This window comes from Caretta caretta, chromosome 21 (genome assembly GCF_965140235.1).
Source record: "Caretta caretta isolate rCarCar2 chromosome 21, rCarCar1.hap1, whole genome shotgun sequence".
Taxonomy (NCBI): domain Eukaryota; kingdom Metazoa; phylum Chordata; order Testudines; family Cheloniidae; genus Caretta; species Caretta caretta.
The window spans coordinates 17,771,270-17,788,889 of record NC_134226.1 but is presented as its reverse complement, the minus strand read 5'-3'; the positions used below and the strand labels follow the sequence as shown (position 1 = coordinate 17,788,889).

The following is a 17,620-nucleotide window of genomic DNA, read 5'->3' as shown; positions in this document are numbered from 1 at the left end:
AGCCTAACACAAGACCAAAAGATCCTGGCAACAAAGAGCTTGGACCAGTTTCTGATCTAAGTTACGCTGGTGTAAATCCAAAGTGACTCTGTCCAAGTCAGTCGAGTTCCTGTGGATTTTTTCCGGTATAACCTAGATCACAATCCAGCCCCTCCTTTTTCTAGGTGCGATGTACACTCATGAGATGTACATAGTAACATGAAACAATGGCCACCCCACCCTTGCAGCCTTTTCCCCCTGTGCTCGAGCTGAGCCATGGGGCACCCTGGGGCTGGGAGCAGCTCAGAAGCATTTTCTCCCGTGTGTTCAAAGGCAGGGAAGCATTTTACCCTGCTTGATTGGCACTTGCCTGTAGGCAAAGAATGGTACAGCAGCTTGTTGGGGCCAATATGACCCCAACCTATCTGCCAAGTGGGATTTGCTCTGCCCTTAACAGACGGCGATTTTCCCTTTCTGGGGAGTTCCTAGTTGTATGGCTCTGCTAACATGATCCGTCAGACATAAAGCAAGGGCTCTTCCCCTTTGATCCGTGGGGCATGTTGTGGTGGGTGAGATGGCAGTGTATTCCCAGGCCAGGTCAGTGGGGATGGTGCGACTCTGGCATATGGGTGGCTATGGCTGCGTACGATATGCCCTCCCTGCCTGGATGCTGTGGGCAATAGAACAGGTGGTGGAGACACTGGTCAGAGATGACACTGCTGCAACAAATAGCAAAGCTGTCTTAGGTCACCTAATCACCTGCCCTGGAGGTGAGTGCAGGCTTGTTCCCTTGGGGCAGGGGAGGCAGCCAGCCAAGCAGCATACCCACCCCTTCCCTGGAGTAGTGCAGGGCCCATCACACGTATGGCCACTGCGCTCCAGCCCACTCTGGGAGACACGGGGGCCACAGGCTATCATCCAGAACTCTCAAATCCAACAGCACAGGCCTGCACCTCTCCAGCGAGGGGAGCATCTGCTGGCAGTAACAGTAGGCTGTTATCTAGCTAGACTAGCCCCTTGAGGAGGCGGCCCACCACAGGTTGCAGGTGTGACAGCTGTAGGAGCCCTGTGGACCGGGAGGAAGCAGGGTAGAGAGTGACTGTTGGAGAAGGGTGGGGAATGCAAAGGAAACCGGCCTGGAGCAGCACCTTGTGGTAACAAACCCTCGCAGCACTTTTTATTCAGTCATAACAACAAGCACCAGAAAACCATGCAATGTAATCCAGGGCTGGGGAGGCCGAAGCAGCCAGGCAGTGCCAAGCGCACACAGCAGAGCGCGGGATTGGGCCACTGCCCCCTTCTCAACTCCTGCTGCAATCAGTTGCTTTAACAGTGGTCAAAGGGGCTAAAGAGCAATTGCCTCCCCCCTGCCCCCATGACCCCGCTCCCTGCAGAGTCACACACATTCAGGGCCCTTTGCTGGCACCAGGCCTGCCTCCACCCACAGCCAAGAGATTCTCCAGGAAAACACAAAGTCAGCACCAGCTAAGGTTGGTCCCTCCCCCTCCGCCTAGCCCCAGGAGCCCCCTCCTCTAGGATCTCTGTCACGGGGCAGGGCCCAATGAGGAGAAGTCCCTGGCCTGGAGCCTACCGCCTGAGCTGGGGGGGTATTCATGAGGGAGGGCTGCAGGCTGGCATAGGAGCTGCTCCTAGTGCTGGGCAAAGGGGCAGGTGCCACCTTAGCACCAAAGCAAAAAGAAAGGTATTATTTTCTCTCTCCCCTTTCAAATAAATAAATACAGGCAGAACACAGCACGCCCCACAGTAGAAACGGTTCCCAGCCCCCGCTTTCCCAGGAGGGCGGAGGTTACAAAATGCAGAGAAGTGCCCTCTCCTTCCCCGCAGGTTCTGGAGCCATTATTACTAATCACGGATAAGCGAAATAAAGACCCGGCCATTCCACCCTCCCGCTGTGGCAGGGATGGGGGCCAGCTCAGTTGGCCGCTGGACTCTTGGAAGATCTGAGCAGCACAGGTCCCTGCGGTGGCTTATCCACAAAGGGGCCAGACCCTCAGCTAGCGTAAAGCAGCGTCACTTCCTGACTGTAATGGAGCCTGGCAGCTGGGGATCGGCTTTGACTATCCCCCCAGATTAGCAAACGGGGCACAGGCAAAGCAGAAGGAACCAAATGCAACGGTGGCACTTTGGTGGGTTGGTTGTCCTGGTACCCTCAAAGCCACCATGGGAGCGTAGGAATTGCCGTTCCACATCAGACCAGTGGTCCGCCTAGTCTGGGATCTGGTCTCCAGCATCAGCTGCTTAAGAGGAAGGTGCAAGAAAACCCATACTGGACAATTATGGAATAGCCTGGCCGCAAGGGAAGCTTCTTCCTGACCCTGGGCAGCTAGTGGTGGCTTATGCCCAGAAACATGAGGGTTTGTACCTCTAGGAACTCAAGGACTGGAGAAGTTGGCCCAGAGCCGGCTGGACTGGAAGCCTGGGTGGGGAGGGGGAAGCCCTCCAGCAACAGATTGGTCGATTCTTTTGTCCTGCAGGGCATTCCAGGGCCACCGTAAGAGGACCACAGCATGTGGCACTGGGGCTGTGCTGCAGGGAACTGGGCATCACAGCCCTGTGGGACTCAGTCCCCTGTGGCTCTGGGGCAGAGACGCCACAGGGCTCCCTACAACTGGCCAGAGCCTGGCTGCCGTGGAGGGGTGAGAGGTGGAGGGGAAATGTACAAAATATGCAGCAATTGGGTCTTTGCTGAACAGACGGTCCCCAGCAAACAAAGCACCATTAATATCAGTCTCTCCTTTAGCAGAAAGGAGGCACCCCCATCATGGAGGGCAGGGAGAGGAAAGGGAGAGAGTAAGACCCGAAGAGTCAGCGTGGAGTCTGGATTCCCCAGGCCCTTGAACCAAAGCTCTCGCCTGTTTCTAGGGAAGGCAGCAACCCCTTCACAGCAGAGCAATACCCTGAAGCTCAGAGGGGTTTACAGAGTTCAGCACGCAAAAGCAGCTGCTGAACAAGCCCCTTCTCCGTGAACAAAGCAGGGCTGTCTTTGGGACCTGGGATGCTAAGCTACCATTCTGTCCAGCGGCTCCGGGAGCACAGAGCCCCTTGCGGGGTCAGCTGTTACAATGCCAACAGGCTTGGGGCCAGCTGCCTCGTGCCCCAGTGGCCGGTGGGATGACAGGACTGTTCAGGGGTTGCGTGACCAATCAGTGTTGCTGGGCTCCAGGGACAGGACTAGTAGGAGCAGCTAGTTTAGTGCCGGGGGGTAAGGGGTCGGTATTGCTACTGCAGACATGGGCACTGACCGTGATCTAAACACTCTGTTTGGACAAAGCCTCCCTTCTGCTTGTGCCCATGTCAGCACAGCACAGCTCTGGCTCCTTCCGCCTGGGGTCTAGGGTCATGAACTAGGCCAGTGGATCCTCCGGCTATGAGAAAAGTCTCCTAGAAGCCAAGCAAAGCTCTCTGGCTCAGGGCCCCAGAGAGGGCCAGTCACCTGCTGCTGCCCCATAGGGAGCCATTGGAGCGGACACTCACGCACACTCAGAAGTTTTATAAGGAGGTTTCAGAGGAATCTGGGGCTGCTCCTCAGCTGTAGGACAGGGAGGGGACAAGCACCAAGAGCTGCTAAAAGGGCTGCCCCGGGAAGTGGAACAAGCTGGAGATCTGAGTAAGGAACCTCCTACCCCCCGTGCTGCCCCGGGAAGTGGAACAAGCTGGAGATCTGAGTAAGGAACCTCCTATCCCCCGTGCTGCCCCTGTGTGAGATCCAAGATGGGAAAGCCCTCCTAGAGTACTGTCTGGCAAGGGCAGGATCACACCCCCTCTATCAAGCTGCTGCTACACTAGATTATCTGGCCTAATGCATGGAATCCCTCTGAGCCAAACTGGAGTTCAAGAACAGCTGAAAACCCACCATCAGCTTCCTCCAGGAGACACACAATGCTGCAGGCAGAAGGGAAGAGGAGAAATATACCAGCCTTCTCCTCCCAGGAGCAAGAAACAGCATATTCTCCACCTTCCCTTTCGGCCTCTTGGCTGTCTCCCTTGTTCCTAATCAAGTAGGGGGTAGGTATGACACAGCCTCTGCCTTTCCTTGCTTGGGCAGTAGTGGGTGTTCTGTGGTCCTGTAGTGCCCCAGTCTTAGGTCTCCCCAGTGCATCCACTCTCACCCGTAAGTGACTCCGCACCCCCTCCTGTGGCATCTAAACTCCTGATTGGTTTAGGCTCACACAGCAGCTGTGAAGAGCAATTCCACACAGCCGCAGGCTGGGGGGCCAGGAACGCAGAAACAAATAAATTACACATATTAACAAAAATAATAAACCCTGCTACCAGAACCACGAGTTGTGTAATAGCCCCTTGGAGTCTGCAACAAGTTACGTATACCTGGGACCGAGCCAGGACTCCCGCCTGCCAGTCACTCAAAGGTGGGCATCCCAGAATGCTCAGGAGGGATGCCAACACGATGATGGAGCTTGCACGAAGGCGTGTATGTGACAAGGTACCGGCTGTCCAGGGTGGGAGGAGGTCTTGGGGGGGGGTCGGCGGGCAGAGAGGGTCTTTATTGCTTGTCGATGGCTCCCTGTTCAGCAGAGTTCTCCTTGTTAGTGGCCTGCACGTGCCACGAGGTCTCTTTAAACACAAACCAGCAGTTTCCAGCCCACAGAATAAAATTGATGAAGCCAAAGAGCTAGGGGAGAGTCAGAGAGAGCAAAGGGCACAATTACCATCAGTGAACTCACAGCAAGACCTGCCAGCCTCAGGCGCGTGCGTCCGTCCAGCTGTGCACACCCCGCTCCCGGCTGGAATCAGGACGGCTCGGCGCTCTGCTGCATGGCCCCCCCGGTAGCTGGGGGCTCAAAGGATATAAGGCTGCCTACTGCTACAGGCAATGGAGAACCGCCCTTAGCTCCCCAGGACTAGAGGCCAAGTGGACATGGCAAAATCCCCTCAACCCTTCAACTGCTGCCTGCACCCCGTTCTGGTGCTGAAGAAGTAGCTAAGTCACTCAGAGCGCACACATCCACTGCCAGTGACTGCCTCTCGGGGCAATGCACTTAGTACAGAGACAGCACCCAGTGCGCCATTTACACCAGGGTGTCTGAGCAGTTCCTGGCGCCCTGACTGCCCTTGGCGCACTGGTTAAACTACAGCACCACCTGGCCATCTCCCCTAGGCGCAGACAGTCCGTGTACAGAGGTCGATGGGCCCGGTCCATCTCTGGCTAACAAAGCCGGGTGCTAGCAGCTCATGGTCCCTGGATCAAACCCCGGTGCTGGTAACCCCCCTACCCCCATCCAGGGCATGGCACAGCCCAAGAGGCGTCTCCACCAGCAATCTACTCCAGTTGTGTGGTCACAAAAATGGCAGCTTGTGGGCCAGATCCTGAGCTGGTGTAAATGGGCCGTTCATTTCAACGGAACATGGCGCATTTACGCCAGGTGTAAATCTGGCCGAATGGGTCCCCTGCCCCCTTTGCTTGTGCGCAGCTGTGGCGCTGGCTTGGCCGTGGGCTCTTACCACGGAGATGTTGGCCAGCCCCATGGCCGGCGTGGCCCCAGCGTTGCACACGGCCTGTTTGAGATGGCACACGGACATGGCGGCGATGAGACTGGACGGCCGTGTGGCCCCCTTCACGTCTGACAGGCCTTTGCCCCAGGCTGCAGCCGCCACCAGCCAGAAGAAGGTGAAGGAGACGCTCACGCAGAAATCCTGGGGGGCGGGAAGGAAACGTCATGCTGGCTCCGGTGTCGTGCACAGCAGGGCTCCTCTCACTCTCCCCAGCCCCAGGCATGGAGATGGGAATGCTCGTCTAGCTCCAGGACCTCCAGCCCACCTGGCCTATACCGCCTCCCAACACCACCTGCCAGGGACCAGCCCCCCAGCCCCGCCCCAGCCCCACCGGCTGGTGGACTAAGGCAGACTCCAAAAGATCTAGGCCCAATGCTCCAGAAAGGCCCCTAAATTCCCTGGCGGGTCCCACTAGTGTTCCAAGCCCTCACACCAATGTATGCGACTCCCCTGTTCTTTGATAAGCAAAGGGGTTTAGGACCACCTGGCTTGCATTGCACAGCTTCAGTCTGCCCTTGCTGCCTGCATCTAATGTCTCCCTTTCTTGACCTGAAGCCCCAGGCACCAAACAGACATCCTGCTACATCCCAGTGCGGGGCCTTCAGCCTTCATCTGTGAATCCTGGCTCTGAAACAGCCTTCAGCCTTCGCACCGAGCACCCAGAGCTGAAGGCTTAATCACTTGGCTGCTGACCCTGGCCGGGATTAGGGGGACAGTGCCTGCTATGGGTCAGCTCTGTCTCTCCTCACGTTGCCAGCGTGACAGCACCACAGGGAGAGAACTCCCATCCTGGAAAGGGGTGCAGGGACAGAATGATGGCTTAATGGTGGGGGAAGCCCTCAGATGCTCAGCTCTGCCTCCTCTGACTTCCCCTCCCAAGAAATGGGAAGTAACTTGCCCAAGGTCCCATAGTGAGTCAGTGGCGGAGCCAGAAATCAGATCCAGGAGACCTAACTCCCAGCCCTGTGCCACAGGTTCTTTAGCGCAAGCCCCACAGCTGTAAGAGCCACCAAACAAACCCCAGCCCAGGGGGCTAAGGCAGGGATCTCACCGCAAAGGGAAGCTTCTTGTTCTCTGTGTAAAGGGAGTGAAATCGCAGGTAGATCACCAGGGCTGCCATGCTGTAGAGGAAGGAGAAGACTCCCAGGGTCACGAAGAACTCGGAGGGGGCCGAGAAGTCCCCCATGAGATGCAAAGTCCTTTTAGTGGCATTGCCCTCGCAGACAGGCATCTCAAAGGGAATCCTGGATAACCTGCCCACAGAGAAAGGGGTGGGGAGAGAGACATATTTAGCAGGGAGGAAGGCGCAGTGCAGGAGAAAGAACAGGCTGAGACCTACATCCACCCTCTTGGGTAAAAGGAGCCAGCCTGTCTGAAGGCTGGGATTGGTGGGCGCAGCCTTGAAAGGCCCACCCCCTCAGATACGGGAGGGGCCATGGAATCCAGATATGGTGGACTGAGTATGGGGGACAAGAGAACAGGATTGGGGGGTGCAGGTCATGGGATAAAACCAGTGATGCAGAGGGGGACACTGAGCAGAGAACCCCGCAGAGCAGCTGCTGCCCAGAGGAGTCCAAGGAGCTAGAGGATGGCACCCATAGGAACCCTGCCTGGCTGCAGGACAAGGGCCTGGGAAAAGGCCCCACAGTCACAGAGAAGGGAAATGCATCTAACGAGGAGCACTGTCTTGCCTCCTCCTCCTCCTGGACAGATGGACGGCTGTCTTGGCCTCCCTCTGCAGGAGGTTGACAGTGTGGTCTTGGGGCTGTGGGGTCATGGGCGGGAGTTATCCACAGAGCAAGGACAGTACGGGCAGTGGCAGGGTAAGGTCCCTACACTGCAGCCTGCCAACGGGCCTCATCCCTTCTATGGCTTGATCTACACCAGTAGCCCTGCCCCTGGCTGTATAAATGCTGGTGTCCGGTCTACGCTTGCTCTTACACTGGAGCAGCACTACCCCTTGATGATTTGCTAGTGTAGACACACTGTAGGAGTGAGTTCAGATTCCAAAGCAGTCAGTCCTTGGCCACTCTGTCTATCCGGGTTTCCATAAGATTGACCATCACCATGGTATTCAACCACCTCTCTGCTAAGGCTGCCAGCAGTGGGCCGATCCATCCCAGTAACAGAAAGGATTTTAGAGTAGCAGCCGTGTTAGTCTGTATCCGCAAAAAGAAAAGGAGGACTAACAAATTTATTAGAGCATAAGCTTTCGCGAGCTACAGTTCACTTCATCGGATGCATGCAGATGAAGTAAGCTGTAGCTCATGAAAGCTTATGCTCAAATAAATTTGTTAGTTTCTAAGGTGCCACAAGTCCTCCTTTTCTTTTTTAGAAAGGATTTTGTGACTTGTCACTTCAGTTCTGGTATGACACCCACCCACTCATTTCACAAAGGCTGCTAAGAGCCATCAGATGGCACCAGCATTCCAATTCTGTACGCTCTGATAAGACTGCACCGTGCCCGGGGCAGTGAGCTCTCCTTTGTCCGTGGCAGTCAAGCCCCATACAAAAACAGGTAACTTTCCGTCACCACCTTCCGACGCTGAATATGACACAGCCACCGAGGGGTGAAAAACTTTCTGGCCCAATCACCCCTCCCACTGAATTTGACTTTAAAGGAAAAGAGGGATTTTCTCTTTGACCTGACTCTCCCCCTGCACTCTCATGCAGCTGAATACAACAGCACCAGGCTAGTACCCCAGAACTACAGCTGGAAACTGAGCAGAAAGTGAGGGCCAGGTCAGAGCAGGTCTAAATGGAAAACGCTCCACTGAGCTCAGCCCGTGTACGTCAGGATGTAGGATGAGGACCTGACCTGCACAGTGAAACAGAGCAGCCTGCCTTCCACTTAGTGAAATGTATCAAGCAAACAGGGACCATCAAATGGGGGACAAGTTCACTAGACGCTTAAAACTCTCCCTGTGTTCATCATCTCAGGGTGTGAGTTTGGTGACGCGCCCTTAGCAGACTGGGACGAGAGCTATACTCTTCCATCTTGTGTAGGGAACTGGGCAGGAGTCTTCCGTATGTTGGAGGTCCCTAAAGGAGCTCTGATGGTGAGAGCACTTGTTAAGGAGGAACTGAGGTATGCCCAAGGCCTTCTTGCCAACTGTCCCTATTGAGCTGGGACAGTCACTGTTATTTCAGTAGCACAGTTCTCCATTTCTCCCCCCTCTGAGCCTCCTAGCAGTGCTCCTAGTCAGTGGAGATCAGAGGTGTGCCTCTATTTATAGCTATCGAATGTTGGCAGGCAGGCCGAGATGTGTGGATAGATATAGCCATGTTCACACTTTTCATAAGTTTAGCTTCACAGGCTGGATTTCAATCTAATTCTGGCCTCTTTTCTGCTCACCCAAGAGGCCTTTTTGCTGATCCGTAACAAACGGGGCTATTCCGTGCTCACTTTGACTTCCTTACTGCTTGACAAACCTTTCTGGCTTTGGGGTGGCTGAGGGATTAACGAATGCTGGCCATAATGGAACAGACCATTGGCTCATTAATGCCAGTACCCTGCTTCCAGCAATGGCCTATACCTGAAACATGAGCTGAAGTCTGCAGCAACCTGCCTCCTGACCTCAGCAGCGGTCAGGAATGGGGGTGACGGATCCTGCAGTATATTCCCTCTCCCTACAGCACCTCCAAACAGGTGACTGAGGGACATTTTCCAAGGCTAGCTGCCCCTTTTGCAAGTTTGCAGCCAAGGGAGTAAAGGAACAGCTGTGCAGGATGGGGGGAGGAGCGTGTGATGATTTACGAACACTCTATGTGACCTGGTTGTTGGCTATGGTGGGTTGTTGTCTCTGTACGAATTGGTTTAGTTTAATAGTAGGACTGACTAGGAAAAGGTAGCAAGGCAACACAACGGCTACAGATAAGCAACCAGCCAGTCATTAGAAGAGGATGCCTGAGCTATTCACTGTGAAGTTGCTATTTCCAGGCTCCAGCCAAGTTACAAGACTTGTTCTGCCAGTACTGGGAGCCAACCAATGAAACAGAAACCAAACAGTTAAAAAGTCTCTCTCCGCCTTGTCAGGGAGGGGCAGACAGACACAGACCCCATTTGGGGGAACTGAAGAAATCAGGCCTTCTAGGCTTCCTAGGGGGTATGCCCACACATGAGCCCACAGCAGGTGCTGATGCAAAGTATGATGGGAGTATAACAGATCCATTGCAGCTGAGTGCAGACGGTTTCTTGTTTAATCCCTCTCTCATTTTATGCCTGGTGCCTACTGTTAAGGCTGAACAATGCTTTGGTGTAAGAAGGCTCTCTGGTTATTTGTACTAACCACTGCTCACAGGTTCCCGAAGGGATGACCCACTGGGACCTGTCAGGGTAAGTACGGTAGATACACAAGATGCTGAAGCACAGGGTCCAGTCTAAGAGTGAGAGAATCATGTGATTCCACCCCCAGGGAAGTAAAGGCATGAGGCCTGACTCCTGAAGGGGCTCATTCAGAGACACCAGAGAGAGAGTCAGGCGTGCAGCCAGCCCATAGCATAGCACTCAGAATTCACAGCTGTGACATTGACACCTGTAAGCTACAAGGAGTTAAAGTAGTCACCTCTGAATTATGATGGTTTTCTCCATACACCCACATTAGCTGATTAAAAGGATCTCTGAGCCCTCCAACCTACAGAGAATTGAGCAGAGAAACTGCTTGACTGATCAATCGTTTATCTATCTAGACCAGCATCTCATCTCTTAATAGTGACCAGTGCAAGATGCTTTAAGAAAAATACCTGGTTTTAAATGCCATACTGGGGGGCAGGGCAGGGGGAAGACGAATTTCTTCCTGACCCAGCTGGTGATCAGCATATGCCCTGAACCATGAGGACTAAAAGCCCTTCCAGTATTATCAGAGCTACAACAGCTGAAGGTGCTGCTCTTATTCATACAAATACCTGAAGCTTTGCTACGCTATTTGCCTCAGATAACAGTGGCACAAATTCCTCTCTTGTGGGAACTGACACTGGGTCTATTCATGCATTCACCCATATAATGCAGCCTGAAGATGTCCAAAAGGTTTCACCTCAGTCATACAGCCTCCCTAGCTTGTCTTGGGCAAAGGGCTCCCTATGCTCTGGGGTCTGTGTTTGAAATGCTCTCTTGGACGGAGAGCTAAAGGGGTCAGAATAGATCTGTCCATAATGGACTGGCTCTCCCTTGGGTATTCCATCTCCAGGAGATGCTCAGAGAGGATACACCTTTAAATAGGATGCAGTCAAAGCTAGTCAAGCATTGATTATCCCTGCTTTCAAGGTCCCTAAGTCACCCAGCAGAGGGCAGGAAAGACAGGCCCATACAGAACACTGCATTCCTGAGTAAATCTCCAGCGAGTCAGTGTCTACGTTACTGGACAAAACGTGTTACAGGAGAGAGAGAAAAAATATAACCAACAAAACACACGACCTGCAGGCGCGCGCGTGAGAAAGCCTGGCCCGACTCTGGCCTGAGGAGCGGGGTCTGCTCTGCTGAGGCGAGAAGAGATCTGGACTGGGCTGAGGGGGAGGTTTCTCCATTGGACATAACTTTATTTCCATCTTGTGGCCTGACTGCAGCTCCCTTTTATACGCAAAGGGAGTTTTCAAACATTGCTAAGCCCAGCTCAGCTCCCCGGCGGCAGCAATGCTGGGAGCCCTAGGGAGACAAGGCAACTGCTGCTGGCGCCATTTACTCCTCAGAGCAGGGCTAAGACACGCTGATGTCCAAGGATGCAGCTCCACTAACTTCAACGGAGATAAACTGATTCACACCAACTGAGGATCTGAGTTACGGGGCTTCAGTGACCATAGGAGCCTTGCATAGAAAGGGCTTCGGCAGAGCATGGAGGAGAAGGCTGGCAGCTCCTCTCGCTGTCTCTCCCCACTTGTTTATTTAAAAAATGCCTTGTTCTCTTTGCAACTAAGCTGGCATAGGAACCAACTTCCCTGCCACATTGTGGGATCAGGCAGTGTCCATCCTGTGCCCACTTGCCCCCACTCTTCAGGCATCCAAAGGCCATTTCTTTGGATCCGTTCCCTCACGGCTTCCTATTTGCAGTAAGTTTTGGGTAATTAAGACCTATACCAGCCTGCCCTCTCCCCTCCCTTTGCCCACACCCATTGCAGAAGGGGTTTCCAAAACCCCAAGGAGAGCCCAAATGGGAGTCATTTTTCAACAGGGGCAGTTAAACAGCCATCCTTCAACTCTGTTTAGGTACCATTAAAATGAAAGAAAAACCTGCAGTGAGAGTCCTGTTCTAGCAGCACTATCCTACAGCAGTGAGTTACACAGATTAACTATACATTGCCTCAGAAAGTATTTCTTTTTTTTAAAACGGTAGTAAAAGCAAGTCAGAGTGTACTGGTTTGGGAAGAGCACTCATCTGGGAAGCTGGGGGTAGGATACGGGTCCTGGTCCCTTCACAGACATCTCTGCATTGAGTCAAGCATTGGTGTCAGGCCAGTCTGTCTATTCTGATGGATTAATTACCATCTCCAGTGGCATGTAACTCTGGAGAGGAAGCATCCTCTGGGTTAGTGTCCAGCAAGGTCCCACATTACCTGAAAGGGTATCCGAACTGGACAGAGATGGCTGTCATCTCTTTCAGGTCATCATTGCATTTTACAGTAGCCCCTGTCTCCCCACTGAAAGAGCCGCAGGAGCCGAAGGCAAAAATGGCAAAGAGCTGGAAGAGAAAAGCAAAAGGTTTTGAAGTCGGGGGACTCCAGCTGGTGACAGTGAACTAGCAACAGGCGCTAGCAGGTCTTCTGGGCTCATTGCGCCTTCTGAAATTTACAAGATAGCCCCGGTGACCACAGGTAAATAGTCCTCAGTTTAGTTGGGGCAACACAATATAACAATGGCGCATCCACACATCATAATCAAAGCAACATCCTCTGCACTTGCAATGTAGTGCCATGGTCATATGACATCCCTGTCACCTTGTGCAAGGACCCAGCAGAAAACCCAGTCAGCAAGGTCTTTTCCTTGAGTGATAACGTTTGTAACAAGAAATCAGAACAGGCCGACACAAGCAGAACATGGAGAAACAGAACCCAGGGCTCCAGATCACCCCTGTCTCCCAAGCAACCACTCTTAGAGCACTTCCCTGAGCAGCAGGGAAAGGGGAGGAAGAAGCAGAGTCAATCTCTTCCTCACAGAAGACCAGGCAGTGCTGTGACCCAGAGAGAGACGGAAGCCGTCTCCATAGTCTATTTTGGCTACGGCCGAGTAAGGGAGCCAGTCAGTGCCAACTGGGATAGAGGTTTTGTGATATGGAACTGGAGTGAGACCACCAGTGGAGAGTCATCACCAGAGCTCTCACTCACTGCTCTCCTGACCGGGAGCTGGCCAAGCTGGCAGCCTAGCAGTGAAAGTTCTCTAGATCCCAGCAATCCTCTGAGCCAGCCTCTCTTCCCAGTTCGGTTGGTTGGGATTCTGCTTGCTATGTTGCATACAAACTAAGCACATACCTTCCTCAGAGAGAGCCAGACACTTTTGCTGGGACAAAGAGGTGCGATCAGAGACTACAACCTCTCTCCGGATGCACGTTCCCCATCACTGGTATGTGCCCCCAGACTGGTGCTCTGACTTCAGCAGAGCTACACCAGTTTACAGCAACTGTGGGGCTGGCCCATTGATTCCTACTGAAGGCAGAGATAAGGCCCAGAGCAGGGAAGTGACTTGCCCAGGGGCACAAAGGCAGGTAATAGCAGTGCTGGGAATAGAACCCCAGTGTCTTAACTCACTGACCCTGCTCTAACAGACACCACCACCTCCCATCTGCACCAGCCAGGGAAGGGAACAACAGCACTGCTAGGATGACTCCCATAACTCTCCTTTCTAACAAGGCCTTTTGTAGGTTCTGGGGCTGAGGGGGGTCAGCACAGGAAGATACCCTAACGGACAACATGCAAGGTTGGCAGAGGTATTTACACAGGATCCATGTCTGCTTTGCACCACACCCACCTCCAACTACTAGCAGCTAAGAAACCAGTAGGTAAGGGCAGAGAATAGCTGCAGAGACTGACACAGGCATCATGGCTTAAAGACAACAAGAGCTGTCCCAGTGCTGGAGACAATGGGGCCGATGCCTCCCCCTGGGGCACACTATGGCACCCGGGGCTCTGCTCACAAAGGATACACTGAGCCGCACGGGCAGACAGCCCCCACTGACTGCAGCACGGCACCAGGACACCTGAGCACACAAGGCAGTGAGCACGTCGCTGGCTCATTAAGCTTCCCCATTCCAGAGACCTGTCACCCCAGCGCTTCCTGTCGGGGCTCCATGGGGCCTAATCCCCACCACCGAACAGCTGACAGCACTAGTAACCGTCCAGCGCAGCTGATAGATAGCCCATGCTCTCAGGGATTCCTCCTCCCTGCTGAGCTCCTCTGTTCCATCCCTGCCCATCTGTGCCAGCAACACAGGCTGGCCAGGTGCCATACCAGAGATCTCTTCTTACTGGCTCCCTTCCCCACATCGCTCACTAACCCCTGATGAGCTGGCCAGCTTGGGTGCACTCCGTGAGGCTCTCCGCCCTCACTTGGCAGAGGGAGGTGCACAATGGATGGGGGTGTGTGGAAGGGAACTGCCACAGGCAGATAAGGGACCTGGATGGTGTCCCACGAGACCTAGAGCTGCACACTCTTCTTCCCCGCCTCTGCCCCATTGGCCTCAGTGGGGATTACCTGCCCATGTGGATGGGTGAGCAGGGTCCTTGGTATCTTTGGAAGAATTTTGCAGCAGGGCCACCTGTCCCCCTAAAGCCCGGAATCAGCAGTTCAGAAACCTCCCAAAGAAGCTGGTGTTTCCAGAACGGCTGATGCAGAGACATTTGGGCAGGTGGCGTGGGCAGAAGCGGAGACTTCATTAAAAGAAAAATCTGTGTTTTCACAAGAACCTCAAACTTCCTGCCGCATTGCAAAATGCAGCCCAATACCTGAATGTCTCTCTCAGAACTGTGAAGCTGAGGGCCTGAGCCCCCAGTAGGATCTTTTTCCTTTGAAGCAACTTTTAATTCACTTTCCGGCGACTGATGATGCTCAGGGGCCTTTATGCCTCTAAACCAAAATCAGTTTTCAATTACACGACCAATAAACTGATGTCTTGTTTTCTTTGCCTTCCCCCCCTGTAATGAGAGTGTAATTCATCCATGCAGGAAATGATTATGAGTCTCAAATGACATTTCCTGTTCTTGGTTCTGAGTTGAATTTCTCTTTCTCTTCCACTGGCGGGGGGGATGAATGTGGCTTCTGAATAGTTTTCTGGTAACTCATGTAGAAACACTCAGCTCTGGTTAAGTTCATGCACCCTGAACTCTGGCTCCCACAAGCGACAGGAAGAAAAAACAACTCTCTGTTTGCGTGTGTACAAGAGAGAGAATGAAAATGTAGGCTGAATAAACTGAGGGGTTCCCACTTCATCTATAAAGGACTGATCTATGTAACCAAATCCTGAACAGAACAGGCAGAAAATCACAGCAGTCAGGGGCAGACGTCATCTTATGTCGCCTCGTCCATTCTCAGCCAGCGTGGGACTGTTCTGTACTGTATATTCCCAAGTACTTTGCCCAGCATATTTCTCCCACCATTTAACTTAAGACTCTATGCCATAAAGAGCTCTGACCCAGATGCTCCAAGGTATTTAGGTTACTAACTTCCACTGACAGTGTAAATACCTTTGAGGATCTTTGCCTTTGTTACCCTGGTTTTCCTGCATTCAGCTTAAGTTTCTTTGTTCAGTGTCCCTCCTAGTTATGTCCCTTCGAACTGCCCTGTATCATTTCTTTCCCTCCCCAGGATTTATACCCTTTTGCTACTATTGGTTGAAGGGCCTGATCCTGCAGCATGCTGAAGCACTTTCCATTCCAATGGGTACTCAGCACCTCTCAGGTCTGACTAAGCGAGAACCGAGGCTGTTTGTGAGACCATCCACTGATTTTGGATGCCTCTCTTTTGGGGTGTTTGACTTGGGATATGTTGAATTTTCAGAGGTGCTGTGCACCAGCAGCTCCCATTGACTTTAGTCAGGACTGCAGACACTCAGCACCTCTGAAAGTCCGGCTCCCAGTGTCTCAAGTTAGGCTCCCAAAAACAGAGGGATCCAAAACCAGAGCTACTTTGGGAAGGTGTCAGCCTAGAGGTGTGCACCCAAAGTAAACAAAGTCACAGCCAGCTTCTCAGGCTGTGTGGGTGAGGATGTGGGGCAGGATAAGCAATGTGTATTTATTCCTAGCCCTGCCAGTGACCTTGTGCAAATCACCTCCCCTGTCTGCTTCACTCTCCCAGCTGTAAAACAGGGGCCATGACACTCCCCTACCTTTGTGACATGATTTCTGGATGAAGAGTGCTACAGAGGAGCTGAATGCTGCATACATGGCACACCATACACCAAGTACAGGCTCCCTGGATCCTGGCAGATCAAGAGTGTGACCTGCACACCACGAACACATGCTGAACAGTTCCGTCACCACATGGAGGCATGAAACAAATGCAGCACCCTTGATGTGCCATGAGATATGCTAGCTAGTGCTGCGGTTCCTCATTCAGACAGAAGGCCTTTTAAAGTTACCTTTGCAAACATAAAGAAAAGGAGTACTTGTGGCACCTTAGAGACTAACCAATTTATTTTCATAATTGGTGTTATTCAGAACACCAACGCTACATTCTTCTATGGCCTGTTTCATTCACAGTGGCCTTGGCGAAACACTGCTGAGAAGGGGGACGGGTATCTTCGTTTTATGGATGGGTATGTTGAGGCTCAGGGGGGTGAAATGACTTGCTCAGGGTCCCATGAGAGTCAGTAGGAATAGAACCTAAAGGAGTCCTGGCTCCCAGCATCCTGCCCTAGACAGGCAGAGTCAGTACATGTAAAGCTCTTTGGACAATGCACACAGGCCGAGTGGAGACTGACTCCGACTATCAAACAATGGCAACTTTGCCCTGGGAACACACTTCCAACAGTGCGGTAGCAGACAACTCCAGCTATTACCACCTGATTCAGTGCTCAGAAGGGGGCAGAAGGCTGTTCTACAACAGATCTGTTCTGAGGGGGGTTTCCCACACACTCAAGCAGTCTGAAGGTTTCCCACACACTCAAGCCCCAAGTACTGGGGTCCAAATAAGTGCAGGACTCCAGTCTCTCCCGCGGGAGGCGGAAGAGGAGAGTTCAGCGAGCTCAGGGACCCACCGAGGCCTGGTATGTGCAGCATCAGAGCTCTGGAAAGGTTAAACCACGGCAGCCAGCTTTCCCCCCCTCTCCCCCGAGTGAAACGTGAGCAGGGCTAAGGCCAGTTCCCATACCCCTCCCCATAAACGGAGACCTTCCTTGCACACAGAGGGGCTGCCTGGGAGGGGCACCGCATGCCCAGCTCCTTCCCTCCTCTAACCCTACCCCATACCCCACTCACCAAGAACTCGCCCCCAGAAAGAGCCGCCCCCCCGCAGCCAGCCAGCCGGCGCTGCCTTGCTTTGCAGGAACGTCACTCACTGGTACCGAAATAGAAAGAGCCTCTGTAGCAAACTCACCCACTGCAGCACCTTAACGAAGCCCAGGGGCTCCTCCAGGCGGCCCCAGCGCAGCCCGAAGAGCCGCCGGCCCTGCAGGGGAGAGACAAGGGCGGGGAGCTAGGGTCAGCCAAGCCCGGAGGAGCCGGGGGAGCGCAGAGAAGGGGCGGGAGAGGGAGAGGGAGAGGGCGGTACCTGCTGCCCGGGCTCCTTGTGGCCGGCCGCGGCGGTGGGCTCGGACATGTCCAGGCTGCGGGCAGGGCCGGCCGCCGTGTGCGCCGCCGGGCGGAGCGCGCACCCTTGCCGGGCGGTGGGCTGCGGGGAGCAGGGCTGGGGGGCAGCCCAGGCGCGGAGGGGGTTGTCGGGGGGGCGCTGCTCCGGGGCCGCCGCCGCCGCTGCCTTCTGCGCTCAGCTCTGGCGGCCGGACGAACCCGCGATTCAAACTTCTGTCAAACTCGCAGCGAAACTTCGCGGAGTCACGTGGGGACCAAAACCCAGCCCCGCCTGCCCCTCCGCCCCCTGCCCGCGGCACTGCCGGAGAGCCTGGGCCTGGGCCAGGGCCAGGGCCAGGGCCAGGCTGGGGCTGCCCGCGGGGGGACCTCGCCCTGCATCCCC

The 17,620-nt window shown here is 53.9% G+C and overlaps 1 protein-coding gene across 1 annotated transcript; it reads right to left on the bottom strand.

Moving 5' to 3' along the window:
* Window positions 1–1,128: 1,128 nt before the first annotated feature.
* SYPL2 (synaptophysin like 2) lies at window positions 1,129–17,394 on the bottom strand. Its single transcript, XM_048826669.2, has 6 exons — window positions 17,201–17,394; window positions 17,027–17,098; window positions 12,058–12,182; window positions 6,563–6,764; window positions 5,461–5,652; window positions 1,129–4,630 (listed from the first exon to the last, which is right to left on the bottom strand). Exons 1-6 carry the CDS (start codon window positions 17,246–17,248, stop codon window positions 4,502–4,504), a joined length of 768 nt encoding a protein of 255 aa, XP_048682626.1. The 5' UTR covers window positions 17,249–17,394; the 3' UTR covers window positions 1,129–4,501.
* Between the last annotated feature and the right edge of the window lie 226 nt (window positions 17,395–17,620).

Coding starts and splice junctions, on each gene's coding strand:
- SYPL2 (XM_048826669.2), bottom strand. CDS start 17,248: ATGTCCGAGCCCACCGCCGCGGCCGGCCACAAGGAGCCCGGGCAGCAG. Junction 17,099..17,200: donor ACAAGGAGCCCGGGCAGCAG/GTACCGCCCTCT, acceptor TCTCCCCTGCAG/GGCCGGCGGCTCTTCGGGCT. Junction 5,653..6,562: donor ACAAGAAGCTTCCCTTTGCG/GTGAGATCCCTG, acceptor CCCGCCCCCCAG/GATTTCTGCGTGAGCGTCTC.